This window comes from Engraulis encrasicolus, chromosome 8 (genome assembly GCF_034702125.1).
Source record: "Engraulis encrasicolus isolate BLACKSEA-1 chromosome 8, IST_EnEncr_1.0, whole genome shotgun sequence".
Classification (NCBI taxonomy): domain Eukaryota; kingdom Metazoa; phylum Chordata; class Actinopteri; order Clupeiformes; family Engraulidae; genus Engraulis; species Engraulis encrasicolus.
The window spans coordinates 14,732,512-14,750,011 of record NC_085864.1 but is presented as its reverse complement, the minus strand read 5'-3'; the positions used below and the strand labels follow the sequence as shown (position 1 = coordinate 14,750,011).

At 44.9% G+C, this 17,500-nt stretch overlaps 3 protein-coding genes across 3 annotated transcripts in view; all 3 read left to right on the top strand.

Annotated features, from left to right (window-relative positions):
• Nucleotides 1-4,015, top strand: part of vps53 (VPS53 subunit of GARP complex) — a 75,434-nt gene extending 71,419 nt beyond the window's left edge. The window contains exons 21-22 of the mRNA XM_063205025.1: nucleotides 79-183; nucleotides 1,401-4,015. Coding sequence (XP_063061095.1) covers nucleotides 79-183; nucleotides 1,401-1,574 — 279 coding nt within the window. The 3' untranslated portion in view covers nucleotides 1,575-4,015. The remainder of the gene's footprint in view (nucleotides 1-78; nucleotides 184-1,400) is intronic.
• Nucleotides 4,016-5,753: 1,738 nt separating this feature from the next.
• On the top strand, nucleotides 5,754-8,685 carry rflnb (refilin B). The gene is made up of 3 exons (XM_063205024.1): nucleotides 5,754-6,490; nucleotides 6,781-6,884; nucleotides 7,619-8,685. Exons 1-3 carry the CDS (start codon nucleotides 6,290-6,292, stop codon nucleotides 7,932-7,934), a joined length of 621 nt encoding a protein of 206 aa, XP_063061094.1. The 5' UTR covers nucleotides 5,754-6,289; the 3' UTR covers nucleotides 7,935-8,685.
• A 3,811-nt stretch (nucleotides 8,686-12,496) lies between these two features.
• Nucleotides 12,497-17,500, top strand: part of exo5 (exonuclease 5) — a 5,053-nt gene continuing 49 nt past the window's right edge. The window contains exons 1-6 of the mRNA XM_063204327.1: nucleotides 12,497-12,771; nucleotides 12,902-12,968; nucleotides 13,085-13,329; nucleotides 13,753-13,857; nucleotides 14,633-14,805; nucleotides 15,201-17,500. The exon at nucleotides 15,201-17,500 is cut by the window's right edge and continues 49 nt beyond it. Coding sequence (XP_063060397.1) covers nucleotides 12,702-12,771; nucleotides 12,902-12,968; nucleotides 13,085-13,329; nucleotides 13,753-13,857; nucleotides 14,633-14,805; nucleotides 15,201-15,695 — 1,155 coding nt within the window. The 5' untranslated portion in view covers nucleotides 12,497-12,701 and the 3' untranslated portion in view covers nucleotides 15,696-17,500. The remainder of the gene's footprint in view (nucleotides 12,772-12,901; nucleotides 12,969-13,084; nucleotides 13,330-13,752; nucleotides 13,858-14,632; nucleotides 14,806-15,200) is intronic.

Below are 17,500 nucleotides of genomic sequence, written 5' to 3'. Positions count from 1 at the left end.
ATACCTATTAATCGAATTTTAAGTAAGCTGAACAGCACATATTGCTTTAAAAAAAAACTTCTCTTTTTCTCATCCTAGGTCATCATGGCGCCTCACGAGCCCCCAGTGGTGTTCGTCGATAACTACATCAAGCTCCTCGCCGACGGCAACCCGGAAACCTTCCAGAAGATTCTCGACATGAAGGCAAGTTTGGCCAAAGCAGGGATGCTGTGGTGGTGTAGGGGGTGAACTGGGGTTAATTGCTGCTTGCTGTTGACACGTGCCCATTTGGTAGTGATTTTTGTGTACTGTGTGTGTGTGTGTGTGTGTGTGTGTGTGTGTGTGTGTGTGTGTGTGTGTGTGTGTGTGTGTGTGTGTGTGTGTGTGTGTGTGTGTGTGTGTGTGTGTGTGTGTGTGTGTGTGTCATTTCGGAAATGTTCACAGCCATGATACAGCACCTTATTCCCAGCAATTTCTCCCACTTCACTCTCTCTTCTCGCTAAAACGTTTTCCCTTTTACCCCTTTCTTCTCTCTCTCTTTCTCTTCCTCTCTCTCTCTCTCTCTCTCTCTCTCTCTCTCTCTCTCTCTCTCTCTCTCTCACACTCTTACTCTCACGCACTCTCTCTCTCTCCCTCAAATTCCAAATTTGCCAGTGCTCGTTAATAGTTCTGGGAATAACTGTCATCCTTTCGCCTGAGTCATCTTCACTGGCTCTATTCTCGGTATAGTGTTTTGCAACATTATGGCTGTTGCACCATGCTGCTTGCGTCTGTGGTCAGGTGGAGAAGTCACCCTTAGCCTCCTCCTCATTTATTCCTTCTCTTCCTCCACCTTGCTCCCCTTCCTCCCCCTTTCTCTTGGTTCTCCTCTCGCTCCTCTTCTGCAAGTTCCTCCTCCTCTCTTTCCTTCTAATGCTGTCCTCTGTCATCTTTCTTTTCATCACCCTCTTTCTCTCTCCTCCCGTCCTCCTCCTCCTCCTCCTCCTTCACTTCTTCCCTCTCGTCCTCTACCTGCCTCCTCTTCCTCCTCTCCATCTCTCCATAGGGCCTGAAGCCCTCTTCTTCCTCATCTTCCTCCTCATACTTGTCATCATCATCCTCCTCATCTTCATCCTCCTCCTCATCACCCTCATCATCTTCCTCCTCATCCTTTTCCTCCTCATCCTCCTCATCTTCATCCTCCTCCTCATCACCCTCATCCTCTTCCTCCTCCTCTTCGTCTTTCTCCTCCTCCTCCTCCTCCTTCTCATCCTCCTCCTCCTCCTTAATTCTCCTCTCCATCTCGGCACAGGGCCTGAAGCGCCATGAGCAGACCAACATGACCGAGCTTTTCAGTCAGAGACTCCTCCTTCTCTCCTCCTCCTCCTCCTTTTCCTCCTTTATAATTCTCTTCTTCTTTCCTCCTCTCCATCTCTCCACAGGGCCTGAAGCGCAGTGAGCAGAGCAGCATGATCGAGCTCTTCAGGCAGAGGCTCCCCACTCCCCCGTCGGGTAACGAGAGCGCGCCCTCCTCCCTGTCCTTCAGCGCCCCCACGCCCGAGCAGGAGTCCTCGCGCATACGCAAGCTGGAGAAGCTCATCAAGAAAAAGTTCTGAGACAACAATGAAGATGATGATGATGGTGATGAGCTGGAATGGGACACCTCAATGACATGTGCTTGTGCTGCTGCCTGCTCACCTGACTGACTGCCCTTCATATGCCAGCAAAACAACAAGTCAGCCATCCAAGCTCCCAATCCTCCTCCAACAGCCACCAAGGCAACCCACATACATGTGAAGTGAAGCGAAGTGACGTGAAAGTAGCACACAGTTCCACAGCACACAGTGCTCACTGCACACAACAGAATTCCATTTATGCCTCAGCCGTGCATGCCTCAAATGCCTCCACCAACGCATACCCCCATGGTTGTTGTGTGCTGGCTGTCCTGTCCTCATAATAGTGGCATATTCCAGCCAGTAATACACCAAACCTCCCCTGTCTCCCAACCATCAATGCCCCAGACCCAAGCTGCTCTCCACCTCAGAACCAGCCAGCCAGCCAGCCAGCCAGTGAGCCCAGCTACCATAGATCTCCCATCCATGCCTCAACCAACATCCACACCGACCCCAGAATCTTACTGTAGCTTCTCCCATCAGACATTTGTGCCCCCTCACCAGCTCTCCCATCCAACCTACCCATCCGTCCCCTCCCAACCAACATCCATGCAGACCCTAGATCTTTGCCATCAGGCCTTCGTAAACCCCCTCCCCATCTCCCGGCCAACCTCTCAGCCCTCACACAATTCACTTCTCTGTGCTTCCTGTGATGGGCTGCTTTTCAAATTGATGTGACTTTGCCCTGCTCCTGCTCTCCCTGAGAAAAACCCACATCGCAGGATGGCAATGGGATATGGGACTGTTGATTTGTGCTCCTATTGTTTTTGAACTTGTGTTTCAAGTCGTCATAAATCATGCAGTATGCTCAGTTCACGGCCGTCTCAAGTCAGACTTGTTGAGTTGTTTATTTGCATTCTGTGGCTGTATAGGTACCGGTAGTATCGAAGGACAGCCATATGTCACCACCACACACCAGTAGGGGTGGCATGTCTACACAACAGGCCAGGCAGCAACAGGCACTTGTAGCCCCGCCAGTGCTCATGAAGACTAAAAGCAAAACGTAGCCAGTCACACTGTAACAGTAACTTGAGATTTTTTTGTTTATCGCCAGCTTGCCTGCTTTTTCAATATTGCTGATGGAGAAACAGGGGAGGGGTAGGAATGAATTCAAGGGGTGGAGGTGGGGAGTGGGCTCGAGTTGTTCTCTCTTTTCTTCTAGCTTCACAGCCGCTGCTGATGGCCTTGGCTGGCAGGGGCGTTGCTGTTGTTTGCTAGTCTTGATTGTGTACATTTCCTTCCTTTGCCTTGAAATGAAATGGGTGGGTTACATGATTTTTGCTCACTCACGTGTGTGCGTGTGTGCGTGCGTGCGTGCGTGCGTGTGTGCGTGCGTGCGTGCATGCATGCGTGCGTCTCCTTGTGTGTGTGTGTCAATTTCCTGGGTGGCAGAACAGAACATGACATGGCAACATAACGTTCTACTGTGTCCTCCGCTTCCTGAGCTGCGTACTGTTTCCTTTTTTCTTTCCCCATAGCATAGCAACACTAACACTAATAGCACCAGCTATCGCTGCGCTGCTGCACAAGTCAGTCCATATATTTATACATGTCCATTATATATAGTCCATATACGAATGGCATATGTCTGTGTATATGTATGTGTGTACATGTCTATACGCACACGCAGGGCCACTGACAGCTTTGGCCAGGCCTGGGATAAAATCATCTGAATGTCGCCCGCCTCTCTCAATGCATATAATATAACATAATGGGGACCCAATTTTAGAGCCCCCTCTCTCCCTTGGCCTAGGACAACAAACCCAGTTGTCACACACACACACACACACACACACACACACACACACACACACACACACACACACACACACACACACACACACACACACACACACGACATGCAGATATATTTGTATGCCGTTCATTGCAGCGATTCCCGAGGAATGTGTTTGCACTTAAAAGAGAATCGACAGCCATTAACTGGAATCGACCAGAGCAGACGCCTGCTGCTACTTGGCACCAGTCCTTCGGGCAGAGAGAGAGAGAGAGAGGAGAGGCGAGAGAGAGAGAGGGAGAGGGAGGTGGATGGTTGGATGGGGGGTGGAGGCCTCTCTCTCTCATCAAAATGATTTAGGGGCAACACTTTTAAACGTAGCCCGAATCGGCCCATCCCATCCCGTCCTGTCCCTGCCTTGGCCTCAGTCTCACTCCCTTTCCCTTCTCTTCTCTTCCCTACATGCAAAAGTGGTTCCTCCCGGGTATCCCCCCACTGTGGATCTTGTAATCAGCTCAGCATTCGTTCTCCACTACCACTACACACACACACTCCCAAACACACTCACTTGCATACACACACAAGCACACGTAGCCTACACACACACACACACACACACACACACACACACACACACACACACACACACACACACACACACACACACACACACACACACACACACACACACACACACACACACGTACGTACACTCTCTCTCACACACACACACACACACACAAAACTTACTCTTAAACCAAACATATGGTGTATGCACCACCAGCATCAAAACCAATCGCCATGGTGCAGAGTGGGCTGTGTCCCATAGTGAACTCTTGTTGGTTGGCTGGTCGGCTGCTTGCTTGGTTTGCTGGTTTGCTCGTTGGTTGGCCATGTTTTTCACAGGCGGTCAGGCCTCCGAGGCTCCAGGGCCCCTGCTCTCCTCTACTCTCCTCTCCTTTACGCTGTGGCTCCCAGCACCCAGCAGCTTGGGATTTCCTGTCTCCCAATTACAGACAAAACCAGCCACACGTTGGCTTGCTTCTCCCACAAAGAACCAATGAACGACTGAACGAACAAAAAAAGAAAGAAAGAAAGAAAAATCCCCCAGGTTGGTTTCAAAATTGAAACCAGTGTAAGTGGGGGCTTTTTTATTATACTGTATTTCCTCCCCCTCTTCTGTCCCCCCCAACCCCACCCCCACCCCCATCCTGACTCTGTGCCAGGAGGGCTGTAAGACTGATTTAACGCTCTCATTTGTTTAACCCCCTTTATTTCCCTGTATGATCCGCTCAGCAGAGTCCCCCGTCTGCTTTTTATATGTGAGAAAGTAGAGAGCGGCCAGGCTACATTACATACAGGCAACAGCATATGAGAGACCCAGACAGGGAGAGAGAGAGGGAGAGAGAAGAAGAAAAAGAAGACGAAGACGGTGGGACAGAGAGAGAGAGAGAGAGAGATTAGAAGACAGTGGAGCAGAGAGAGAGAGAGAGACAGACAGAGATAGAGAGAGGGAGAATGGGGGTTGTAAAGAGAAGAATAGACAGTTACAGAGGGACGCAGCAGAGAGAGAGAGAGAAAGAAGGGAGAGTGAAGGGCATAGGGGAGGGAGATGAGGCTAGTGGCTCAGTGACATTTACCTCTCCGCGACACAGCAAATACAGTAGCCCTGTTTGTCACTTAGGCGGCCGGTTATGTCATATCATCATGTTGAGCATTTCATTCATGTGGCTGCATGATTCAGCCTCTGGACAGGCCCCTGTATGGAAACCAGAGGGAGAGAAAGAGGGAGGGCTTGGACACATTGTGTGTGATGGGTCAGTGCAACAACAGCAGCTGAGGTGTCCATAAAAATAAAATGTTGATCACAATTTGTTTTCAAGCAGCTCTCAGAAAGTTCTGGTTACCTTACAGCGCCTTTCGTTCATTTTTTTAAACAACTTAAATCATTAGTGTGTTTCTGCAATGACATGAAGGTAAATATTTGATGAAGTTATGATTTAAAGCATTATATGACATGGATTTATTGACATTGATTTGCACTCCTTTGTTGTCCTGGACTATAAAAATATTAACATTTTAGTGTTTTATATATATAGGCCTAAGTGCTGTTGCTGTACACATTCCTGCTTTCCCCATCCATTAGGCCCTATATACTGTCGAAATGCAGTTCATGTATGCCAAGTGATGATGTGGCACAATAAAACACCAGTCTTCTGTAAACATTGTTTGCGTGAGTGTTCCATCAGTCCATGCTATGAAATGTAGGTGAATTGCATTGCAAATGTTGGTTCTCTTTTTATTTAAAGCGTTGCGCGATATTTTTAGCGCAAGACTGCTGAGAAATTTCCCCAGCTCTTTTCTGTTTTCCAAAATCGCTTGCTCCAATCAGCAGCGGGAGGCAGCTTTAAAAGGCGTTGCCTTCCCCACGCTCTCTTGTAAAACAATGAACGCCTTTGAGAAAAGGCAAGTTTGAAGGCAGGCGGGCGAATGGTGCCTTCTCCGGTGACACACGGCGCCGCAAACACTCAACTTCAAAGCACTTAGGATTTACCATTTCTTGTGGCTTTTTTTCGGGAGAGGACGAGTGGCTTCTACATACTAAACTTTTTCTCTTAGACGCTCGAAATATCAACCAAAAACTTCCTCGTCTTCAGAATTCAATCAGCTGTAAACGACATGCAGAGCAGACGAAGGTAGTTGCAGGGTAATTAGCGACACATTTTAACAGTTTCTTTTTCCACTTACCGAGGTTTTTTGCTCACGTTTTTTTGTGTGCAACTTTTGGGTGCACTGGACTACATCTAGCATTGGTTCGAATTCACATTTTGGCGTGGTGAGGTGATTCGACGCACTTTTTACGCATCAATTACCCTACTCTAGCAACCGGATTGTGTTTACCTGAGTGATTATCAAAAAAGCGATGGTGGGCAGACTGAATCTTCCCAATCTGTCTGGTGATGACGACCCTTTGGATATGAACTACAAGGCTGAGAGGGCACTTGACAGTCCGGACTCCGGGCTACCCCCGAGCCCCAGTCCAAGCCCTTGGTTGTTGCCTGTCGGCAGCGAGAGGGGGACCGGGAGTTTGGCAGCAGAGGATGAGGGCAAAGGGTCATCGTCGGTAAGTGTCAGATTTCAAATCAAACAAAAAATCCACCTTCGTGAAAACAAAGTGGTTCTCCTCCTGTAATGCTCTGGAATCAATCAGTATTTTAGCCAGCAACTCCCAAAATGATGGAAATTATGTGGAGACTGTTTGAATAGGCTACGTGTCTCTGATGCATGTTAGAAACTGGGTCAGGAGGACCATTTCAGATTTGGGTCAAGTGTTTGTCTCTCTCCTCAGCATCAGGGCAATTTGCTTTCAGTTCAACTTGGATCAGACCAAATGTTGTCTTTCTCCGGCCATAGGTTTTCATCAAGCACGCTGTGAAATGTAGGCCTGTTCCACAAAGATGCCCATTATCCTATGGTGAAGGGATTGAGCTCGACCCACTGCCAGCCAAGGAGATAAGGTAATCTTGCAAGGCACGCATAGCCATTTGAAATGCATGTAGTTTAAATAGTCATTTGTTTTTGTCGGTCCTGTCTGTTATGAAGACACGCTTTTTTTCTTCAAAAGCATGCGCCGTATGGATCATCTGGAGCCCTGTGTGTGTATGTGTGAGTGTGAGATCATTTGTACTCCCATGACATTTGTGTGTGGACCATTTGCCCCCTACCTGTGTGTGTCTGTCTGTCTGTGTCTAGTCTGTGGAGTGGAGAAATAATTTGCACCCTTCTGCGTGTGTGTGAGACAGACAGACAGACAAGGGTGCCAGAACGAGTTTTAAAGTTGTGGTGCATTTATTTATTTATTTAGAGGCGCGGGGGTTGGTGCATGCGTGATTACTAAAGTTCAAAGAGAAAGTAAGTAAAGTAAGTAAAGAGAAAGGGATCACAGTAGCCTACAGTAAAAGTTGAGCGAGCCTGATTTAGGGAGCCAATGCCAATGCACCACTGCACCCCCCTTTCCGGCACCAATGCCAGCAGGGCTCTAAATTAACACCAGCCAACCGGCCAAATGCTGGTGAAATCTGAGTTATGCTGGTAGAAAAGACCAACTTAACAGCCACTTTGACCCATTAACAATTGTGTATGTTGGCTAGTAAGATTAACATCTAGAACTACTAGCCATTTTGGCTGGTAACAAGCCCTGAATGCCAGACAGACGCCTATGTAACTATCTCCGTGTGTATGCCTGTGACAGGTACACGTCGTCGGTGCGTTACGACTCGGACCGCCACTTCATCCACGACGTGACCATGCTGCCGCGGGGGCTGGGCCTGGACCAGTGCAGCCAGACGGTCTTCGCCCTGCCCAACTGCACCTGGCGCCGCTACAAGACCGAGCTGGAGCTGCAGCCGCGCCAGAGGGTGCAGCGCTACCAGAGCACCACCATCGTCTACCCCAAGCACGCCCGCACCCTCTACACCACCCACCTGAGCTACGACGGACGCCGGCTAGCCAGGAGGTTCCTGTCCAGTGTGGAGCTGGAGCCGTCTGATGCCAAAGCTACACAGTGAGGAGAGGATGTGGAAGAGGGGGAAGAAGCGGAGCAGGAATTGGGGAGAGCGAGATGGGTGGTGTGAGTACTGGAGTGTGGTGGTGGTCCCTCAGATCATTACACACCCTAAAGTTACTCTGTGAGGCTAGGGGGGTGGTGAGAACTGGATTCTGTGAGGGGGATGGGTGGTGTCCCCTTCAGAGTATTTCACTCTAGATTCTACAGCACTCTTCTGTTCCGATGCTCTTCAACTTGAACCCACTCAACTGTATCTGTCAAACATAATGGTGATCCAACCAGGACGATGTGGACAGACCGGATGGCGGCTGCTTTCATTTTTTTTCCAGTATATGACTGTTTCCATTGGACTTTTCGGAAATGTTTAGCCAATCGTTTCTTGAAATGTTGAAGTGTGACTGGAGAAGGTCTTTGGGTTTTAGCTGAATAAGTAGGGAATGAGAAGGTGGAGTATGCAGATGTTCTGCACTTCGTGGAAGACTTTTTAGGTTGTAGTATTGTACAGCAAATAAGACGTATAGCAAAATGGTGGCCACTGCACTCCTGAGGAGTCTGTTGTGTTTCAGAAGATGCTTCCTCTTTCCATACTCTGTTAATTTGCAGTAGCTGATTTGAAATGTTATTTTCACCCCATTTGCTCTTGCTTTGTGAACGCACCAGCTGCGGAGCTTTCCTCATCTACCTTAATGAGGAGGAGTGTGCTCAAGTCACGGGTGGGCAGACTTTTTGTGAAGGCCAATAAAACTACATTAGTGCAGGGATTAAAGTTTTCCGTCGCTACGACGGATTTCCGTCAGTTGGATTTTCGTTTGGACGGATTTCCGTCCGTATAATTTATGTCAATTAATTTACAATTTTTACTTTCCAACTGAACACAAATCGAGAGCACACCTGGTCATGAGAAGGTGACGAGAGGTGTGTTTGGTGTACGGATTTAGTTATACACTCCACCACTGGTGTGATAGGCCTACAACAGATTCACTCATCAATAGTTTTGAGCCATCCCCGTTCTTCCAAAAAAAAAAAAAAAAGAAGTACAGCACGAGCGGTCAACAATTCGGTGGCGGTGCAGCTCGAGAGACAAAAAAAAGCCAACATTGTTGCTGATGGCAGAAAAGAAAATACGTGTAATGTCTTTAAAGTGCAATGACAATCGTTAAACGAGTTGGACTGAGATTCCAATATGGGCTAATAATGCATGGAATGCATAGCTGGAAGAAGGTAGGACACGTTTCCATTATCGTTGCAACCTGCCGGGCAGATTGTTAGAAAAAAAGAATAGTTTACTTCGACTGCGCATGATGTCTTTTTCATGAAGGGTTTGCCTTTTAAGCATTGTGGCTTTTACTAACATTATTCATAGCCCCAATGGGACGGATATCATTGGCAGCTAGCTAGGATACCACGCGTTTCATCTTCAAAGTTTAGCGCGTTTGACTGGCTGCGTAAAAGGGGGGGGCTATGATAGAACTAGCTCTAGTTGTCTTTCTGACAACGGATACTTTACTGTCTCATCTGTAATCATAGCAGATTAACTTTGTTGTTGCCGATATATATTCAAGAAATAAGTTAAAAATGGGTTGCATTTTACAGGAGTCACTGTTGCTATCCCAGGCAGAGCCAATATTTTATGCCACGTCTTGTTCTGGGAAGCAGTGTTCTGATGGGTGGACTCATATGGTCGATAAATGCCGTTTCGATGTTTGTTTCACTTTCAAGGCTTGTTGTAGGCTATTGTGTGATGCTTTTTTTGCTAACTGGAATAGTGTGCCGCAACAGTTGTGTGTGTGCTTGTTTTTGAGTGGCTCAACGTCTGTGCCCATCTTCTCGGACTATGCGTTTCGTTTGAGTTCAGTTATTTGCGCACTGCGCACTCAGGGCTGATGCGTGGGCGATTTGCCTTGATTCGAGTGGAAAGTTGCGCGACAAGCTTGAGTGTGTTACTTTTGTTAAACGATAGACGTCTGACTGTGACTGTGTTGTGTCTGCGTGCGTCGTGTCAGCTTGTATGAGAGAACACTAGTGCGTGCAGGAATCGGGGACGTTTTTTATATCAATGGTAAGCGTGTGCCTGGCACCGCACATCGAGAGGCAAAAAAGTAGCCATAGGTTTTCAAAACGGTAGAACACAGAGGCAGACTACCGCACCCTGTTTGTAAACGTCAACAAGTTGTTTGTAACAGGATGAATAGTGAATTTGTGAAAAACATACAAATAACCAACAACTAGTTTTCTCCCTCTGATTGCTATGACCACAGTGCATTGTTTTTTAAATATCAGAAATACAACTGCAAGCAATGCGCACCAGTGCTTTCACCAGAACAGTGTTTGCCCATTCTGATGTGAAAGACAAAATATACCGGTAGCCTGCTACTACTACAACAACAACAAAAACCATAATGAGATCACTGTATCAACGCATTGCAATTCCAAGTCAATAATTCTGTGAGATCAGCTACCATTTTGAAGCAACACTCATTGTGAATCCATTCTGCATAATGTTGTGAACAATTCATAAATAATGGGTAGAAATAAGAGGAAATAACCAAAACATGCCCCAAATTGCAGTTCAGTGTTTGCAGTGGATATAGTATCCATCATTCCTCCATTCTCGGCCAGTTCTAGTCAATCTGGTGGCCTAGGCCTGCCCCCTTTCCCTCTTTCCCTTTTTTGTATTTAGAAATTGGCATCTGTAAACATAGCATTGTAGGCCTACATCTGATTGAGCACATCTGATCTAGTACCTACAGGTACATTCATATTGAGTGTATACAGACCTACTTAGTGTATAATGAATATTCATTGTTAATGTGAAGTGTAAAGTTTTATGTTGGTTCTGATTTTGTGGCAGTTTTTGGTATTACTGGCACCCTCAAGACATAGGCCTATTCTGCTCTAGGCGACTGCCCTGTCTGCCTATGTCTAGCGCTGGCTCTGACACCATTCCTTGTGTAAAACCAGTGTATGTTTCGTTACGAGGGCAGAGCCTGGCTACATTGTTTTTCGTAGGGTTACGGAGTGATACTCGATCGGGTACCTAACCGGTAAAAAAGTTCAGTCAGATGACTTTTTTTTGCTTTAATCCCTGCATTAGTGTAGATAACAGGGTATTTTTGGGTATATTTTTGCACACTGTTAATGAAAGTCACATCTTCTGTCTGCACAAGACTTTCCTCTACGAGCAAGCTCCACTACAGTCTAAAATTGGATTTTCATTTGTACTACTGTAACGTGTTGGAATGGGTGCATCTAAGCCACTGCTTTTACACCATTTTGGATATGTAAGCTGTGTAGTGAAGGAATTACTAGTGAACTAATGTTTTGTCAATGTTTTTTTCCATGCAGATGTTGCTACAAGGAGGGTTGTTACACGTTTTGATGGACGTTGGGTGGAGATTTTGAAGTAATATTTGTGTAACGGAGGCCATTGCGCTAGTTCCTTTACTAATGCTCTATGCTGAACCGGTTACATTTTAATGAATTATTTTCGAGGATTTGTAAACAAAGCGTTCTGCAGTAGGTCTACATATCTCTAGCTTTTGCTTTTATATTTATTTTATTTTCAGCATCATTTTTGTAGATTACTATATACACTGGTGGGTAAAAGGCAGACATGCTGCACTTCCAGTTGTTCAGAGCACACAATGGTTCAGATTGGTGGCAAGTGCACAGTTCACCCTTTACCTTTTTTAATGTAAATATCTTTCCTTACAGGTGTATGTTGGAAATAAAGATTTTTTATATATATAAAGATTCAAGTGTTTTGTTCTCTGTTACCAGGCATGCACTTAAAATTAAGTCTGTTACCAGGAAAATGGTATACCCAAAACACCTGTGAAAATTCTGTCACCCGTGTTATGTCTAAGTCTAAGTTTAAAGAATAAATTGCCAGCTTGTCTACTTTAACACAAAATATTGCAGTGCGACATGTTTGACAAGGGCGCCATCTATATGACCGTCTTGTGTCTTAGAAAGTTATGACAAGCCATTTAGACTAGGCCTACTAGGACATGGGATACAACCTGTGATTGGATGAAAACCATAAGTGAGGCCAAATGTACTGTTATTCGATTCTAAGTATCTCTTTCCCTTCGTCAAAACTAGAAGGTCTCCTAAAGTTTTTTTTTTTCATTCCAAACTTTCACATTAGCCTACTCCATGTCACCCCCATCAAATTTCAGAATATGTGGTTATACACTTTTGATTTTCTTGTTCTTGTCCTGTTCTAAACATTAAGTCTGGTCTTTGTGAAGACATGCTGACTTGTATTCTTTTAAAGTTCCCATGAACTGGAATGCAAATGAATGTTTGTTTCTGTGGAGTGTGCCCTATATTTTGGGAAGGTTTAAGGACCACAGAAGATCATCTTGAGGGGGTTTTGCGCCACAAGAATCCTTCAGTGGCTCACCACTCCCCTCTTGTGTCAGAAGTTGGTAGAGGACCGCGACAGGTAGGCCTACAGACGCAGGCTATCCTTTTTTGTATAATGGGCAGCGAGGTCATAATTATGTTATATTTCTCTCAAAATAGTATACAACTCTCATATCGCTAGAAAAAAAGAAATTAAGAAACTCTTAGGAAGTAGGAGGGGAAAAAACTGCGTTGGTGACGCATCGTATTCTGGGCGTGGCCTAAGAGGCTTGTTCGGGCAAAGCACCTCTCACGTGACTTGCGAATGACAACAACACCAACACGAAGTGGGTATTTAAACGCAGCGTGTTGAGAATTTAGACGTGCGCGTTCTGTTTACTATCCATCATTTGTATTTATGGAGGAAAAAGAAGATCCGTGGGGATACATCAGCGATGCGGAGTTGCTGGACATAAACTTAATGCCTGGTAAGTCTATCATAGGCTATATTTTGTAGATCTAAAAAGTTATCATTACATAACATAACATAACATAACATATAATTACATAACATCATTCGTGTAATTTTGATCACCTACCTCTTTGCTATGAAAATAGATCATTGTGTGCCACATCCAATCAGCACGCAGGAAGATGAGACACACTTGGGAAGCTCACCTGACAGGCATGTCTAACTAGTAAAATGTACAAAATACAAATGACAGACAAACAAGTTTTTTGTCAAAACTGTCAGTTCTTCCCTATTAATACCCTATTAATAACTTAATAACATTATTACAGATGTAAGAAACCATACACCAATCCACCCAGGGACTTCAGTTGTCTGAACAGAAGCCCTGAAAAAGAAGATGGCATTATCAGTCCACAGTACAGGTCCCGGCGGTGGCACCTGAGTGTTACACTGCTGTGTGAGCAGACTTGGTGTGAGATGAAGATGGTCTTTGGTCTTCTGAGGCCCCTGATTAAACAAAACGAGATGAAGAACCCTGCCGTGATGGCTGGAATCAGCATACATCAAAAGAGACGTAAGAAGATTGTGTAATACCCCTCTAATGATGTATTCTTCTTTGGAGAGACTGTACCAATTTATTTGTAGGCCTATATGCTTGCCTTAGGGCAGTGTTTCCCAACCAGGGGTACGTGTACTACTAGGGTTACGTGAGCACACGGCAGGGAGTACTTGGAAAAAAAATATTTTATCAAAAGTATGGAACATAGTCACATTGGGATAGAGAAAGCAATATAAAACTTGAGTTAGGGGGTACTCAAGGCACAATGAAAAGGCTTAGGGGGTACACAAGACAAAAAAGGTTGGGAAACACTGCCTTGGGGGGCGGGGGGGTGTCTTTCGCATTCATGAAGGGCAACGAATGCATGAGGGGCACGCTGCATACTCCACATTTTCTGCAAGGAAATGCAATCTATTTTTTATCATATTTTTTCTTTAGAGCGTGAAATTCATGATATTGTCCCAATCCAAACCCAGACGAGAGAGGACCAAGAAGCCATCAAACTTCTCAATGTAATGAACATGCTGTCACTGCTGGAGGAGGGTAAGACTGTAATGCAGAGGACAGAATTGTCCATCGTAACTGTCAACCATATTCACTCATCACCATCTGTTTGGACAGTGCAGAAACAGCCTGTGAAATATACAGTACATGATCTGGATGTTATACATTTAAATTGATTTAAAGGATGGCACTGTCACAACATAGTTTAGTACAATGTGCGATGTTGTAACATTGTAACGTATCACTATTCACAACCATTTTGTTATCCATGAACATAATGCTTGTATTATTGTCTATTGACAGTCTGCAGGGTGAACAGTTGCTTTGAAGAAAGATCTGTTTGTGTCTTGTGGATAAAAGCCTAATTCACAATAGCAAATCACATGAAGGGGCACAAGGTAGGATAACGTAATTTGCACGGTGCCCATGGCATGTCTCAAAATATACACCCTATTATGAAAGAATGCTGTTCAAATAAACTCGCTGTGAGACTGTTTTTCATCACGGATGCCAGCAGATGATATAAATCTGAGTACGGTATGTAAAGCGATGTTTTCAAATGAAAAGTGTTTCCCACAACACTCCTATGGACCGCGCTGTCAAAAGTTTCATGTGGGGTTTTCTGACAGCGGACAGAGGAAGTGGTGACGAGAGCCATCGTTCACTTACTAATGACTCACATAAGAATCGGCTGACTCGGGACCGTGACTAATTAAACTTTTAATCCTACCTGGAGCCCCTTTAAAACTTTCATTATTTTTATTTTTAAGAGAAAACCAACCAACCCTGTTTCTACTTGTCATTGGCATCACAGGGCAGTGTGTGCGGGAGTTCCCAGTGTTTGGTGTTCTGGAAGGCATGTTCTTCATGGGGGTCATTGATGAGCTGAGCCTTAGTACTGAAGGGGAGCTCGTCCTAACTGAGCTCAAAACACGCAAGGAAAACTCTCTTCCTGGAAAAGCTCAAGCCAAAGGTCACGACCTCCAGGTATCCAGCTTTACCTACTTCATTCTTGGTCAAAAAGTGAAACTTAATATTTTCAAAATGGTAACCAAAATAGGACCTTAGCTACGTCTTATTGATTCCAGGAGAAACCCTTCATGAACCATCTCTTCAGGGCTAAACTTCACAGATTTAGTTTGATTAGTTTCTGGAAAAATAGCTGTGGGCCAAGGTAGAGAAATGTAGACGAAAAAATAAAAAAAAGTTTCATGTTTAGCCGTGATAGAGGTCATAGAGCATGCATTAGACCTACAGTCCCCTTGTTATAGGTTATCTGTGATGTAGTGTGTTAATAAACTTCTTATCCCAAATGTAATTAGATCTTAAAAAATGTCTTTTCCCAAATGTAATCATTAACTCAATCGAGCCATTGATTTCAGGTAGGAGTGTATAAACTTCTGTTCGACGGCATGATCAGCGGGACGGTGAAAAGGAACGACATCATCCGGCACCTCAAACTCCAGCCCAAACGAGTGCTGGGAACGGCGGTCCTCCACCACGCGGGCGCCATGGGCATCGAGGAGGGAACCCTGGGAGGCCTGGTCGACCTGGTCCTGAAGACACTAACCTCCTCAAAAGTGGGACCCATCCAGCATCTGAAGCTGGAGTACGTCCACCAGGAGTCTGGGGCGCTCATAGACAGCAGGCCTGTGCAGTACGAGGGGGAGGTGCTGAGGGGAGAGCTGAGGGAGTACCTGGGCTTCTGGAGGGGACAGAGGGATGCCAGGGGGGTGGACGTCGAGGAGGCCTGGAAGTGCAAGATGTGTCCCTTTCAGCAGAACTGCCAGTGGGGGAAGGACATCAGTGGTGCTGCTACTGCTGCCTGTGGCAGTGGTGGTGGGGATTCAGGCCAGGCAGAAAATGAGGTCAAATGATGAGACTGGGTAGTCAAGACTATGACATCAAATGTTATAGGCTGAAGTGGGTCCATAGAGAAAGCTGAAGGGGTTGGTGGTGAAACTGATTCTGCACATAGTAGACCAGGGCCATGTCATCATCTTTGAAAGCCCATCCCATTTACTGAAGAAATTGCTGCAGAGAGAGCTTTGTGAATGGTTGTTAAGATTCATGGCTGAGCTTTGACGATCCCTTATCCCCTATCTCCTAACACACCAGGCAAGAACATGTGTATTTCTGCCATTAGGGAAAGTGAAATCAACCTTGCACTATTTCATTTCATTTTTAATACATATGTACATGTTTTAACTGAGCAAATAGCACCATCATCTGACCTCTGGGCAGTCTCCACTCTAGACCACAATATCCATTGTGAAGTAATGATTATGCTTGCTTCAGGACAGGGAATTTTTCGTCATGATTTTGGCCACAGCACTTATTGATATGTCTGTGGCAGACTGTTGCTATTACATTTTCTGTGTAAGACGACAACAGAGGAGTAGTGCTTGTTGCGCTGAAACCATAACATGGAAAAATGTTTTGCAAACGATACATAACTGCACTTTAGAGGAGAAAAAAATACTTTTATTTTTTCAGGGTTGTTCTGTAGTGCAAAATGATTGTTGATTGTGATTTAATAAGCAGGATAATGCACAAGGAGGTAGTTAAAACTACCATCTGATAGATTTTTGTTTTCATATATACTTTCTGGATTATGAAGTTGCACAAAATATCAAAACAACTTAAATTAAGAACGGCTAAGTCTAATTGGCATATTACCCAGACCAAACTCAAACCTGGGTTCCTATCACCAACTGTCCCGTACATGGTATGAGTGTTGGGACTTAACGCCACAGAACCCCAAAATAAAGCCTCTATAATTGATCCAGCAGCCTCTATTACACCCTGTAAGTGTAAGGGTTTAGTCTAACATTTTTTTTTAAATCATTTTTTGTGCCTTTATTGATAGGAAAGTTGAGATTATGACAGGAAGTGAGTGAGGAGAGAGAGATTGGGATTGATTGGGACATGACCTAAACCGGACTCGAACCTGGGTCTCCATGGGTCATCCATAAACCCAAATGTGGGGGGCTTAGTAGTCAAACAATGCTGACCTTCTCACTGCACACTAATCTCTTCCTCATACTGCGCAATAGACGTGCACTAATCAACTGGCCATGACTCGATTATGCTGGAGATAATGTTTAATAATTACGATGAGCGTGGACTTGGTAATATTATTTGATGGTGCAGACAGAGCCATTATCATTTGATATAATCCAGATGCTAGCGAGGCAATGAAGCCTCCCACGTAATCATCATCAGTCTGTATTTGCCACTAATGAAACACTAACTGCATTGTGTTGGGACAGAAGTGGTAAATGAGAGGCATTGTGTTTGCTACTCTCTGACAAATCATGAATATAATCGTTGTGCCAGCCATTATTATTTGTGCTCATTGCTCTCTACAGAATAATTGTTGTTTATGGGATTCTTTTGTTTTTGTTTTTATGCATTGGCTAGTATTTCCACTAAGTTGTAAATCATGTGTCATTTAAAACTGAACACACGTATGTACGTACGTACGTACTGTATGTGTATGAATCTACTGATTTTGTGTGTGTTGCATTTGCATGTACTTTAATAACACTTTTAGGTATTGCATTTTATAACAATGACAGTAATATAATGTTTTTATTTGAATAATTATCATGTATTTATTTTTGTTTAAGTATGGTATGCACTTTGGGACTAGTCTATTACCAGGAGTTGTTTTCAAATA

Bases quoted from the DNA above. Each gene is read 5' to 3' on its own strand.
- rflnb (XM_063205024.1), top strand. From the start codon at position 6,290: ATGGTGGGCAGACTGAATCTTCCCAATCTGTCTGGTGATGACGACCCT. The intron at 6,491-6,780 runs GTAAGTGTCAGA...CTCCGGCCATAG, and splicing joins AGGGCAAAGGGTCATCGTCG to GTTTTCATCAAGCACGCTGT. The intron at 6,885-7,618 runs GTAATCTTGCAA...TGCCTGTGACAG, and splicing joins CTGCCAGCCAAGGAGATAAG to GTACACGTCGTCGGTGCGTT.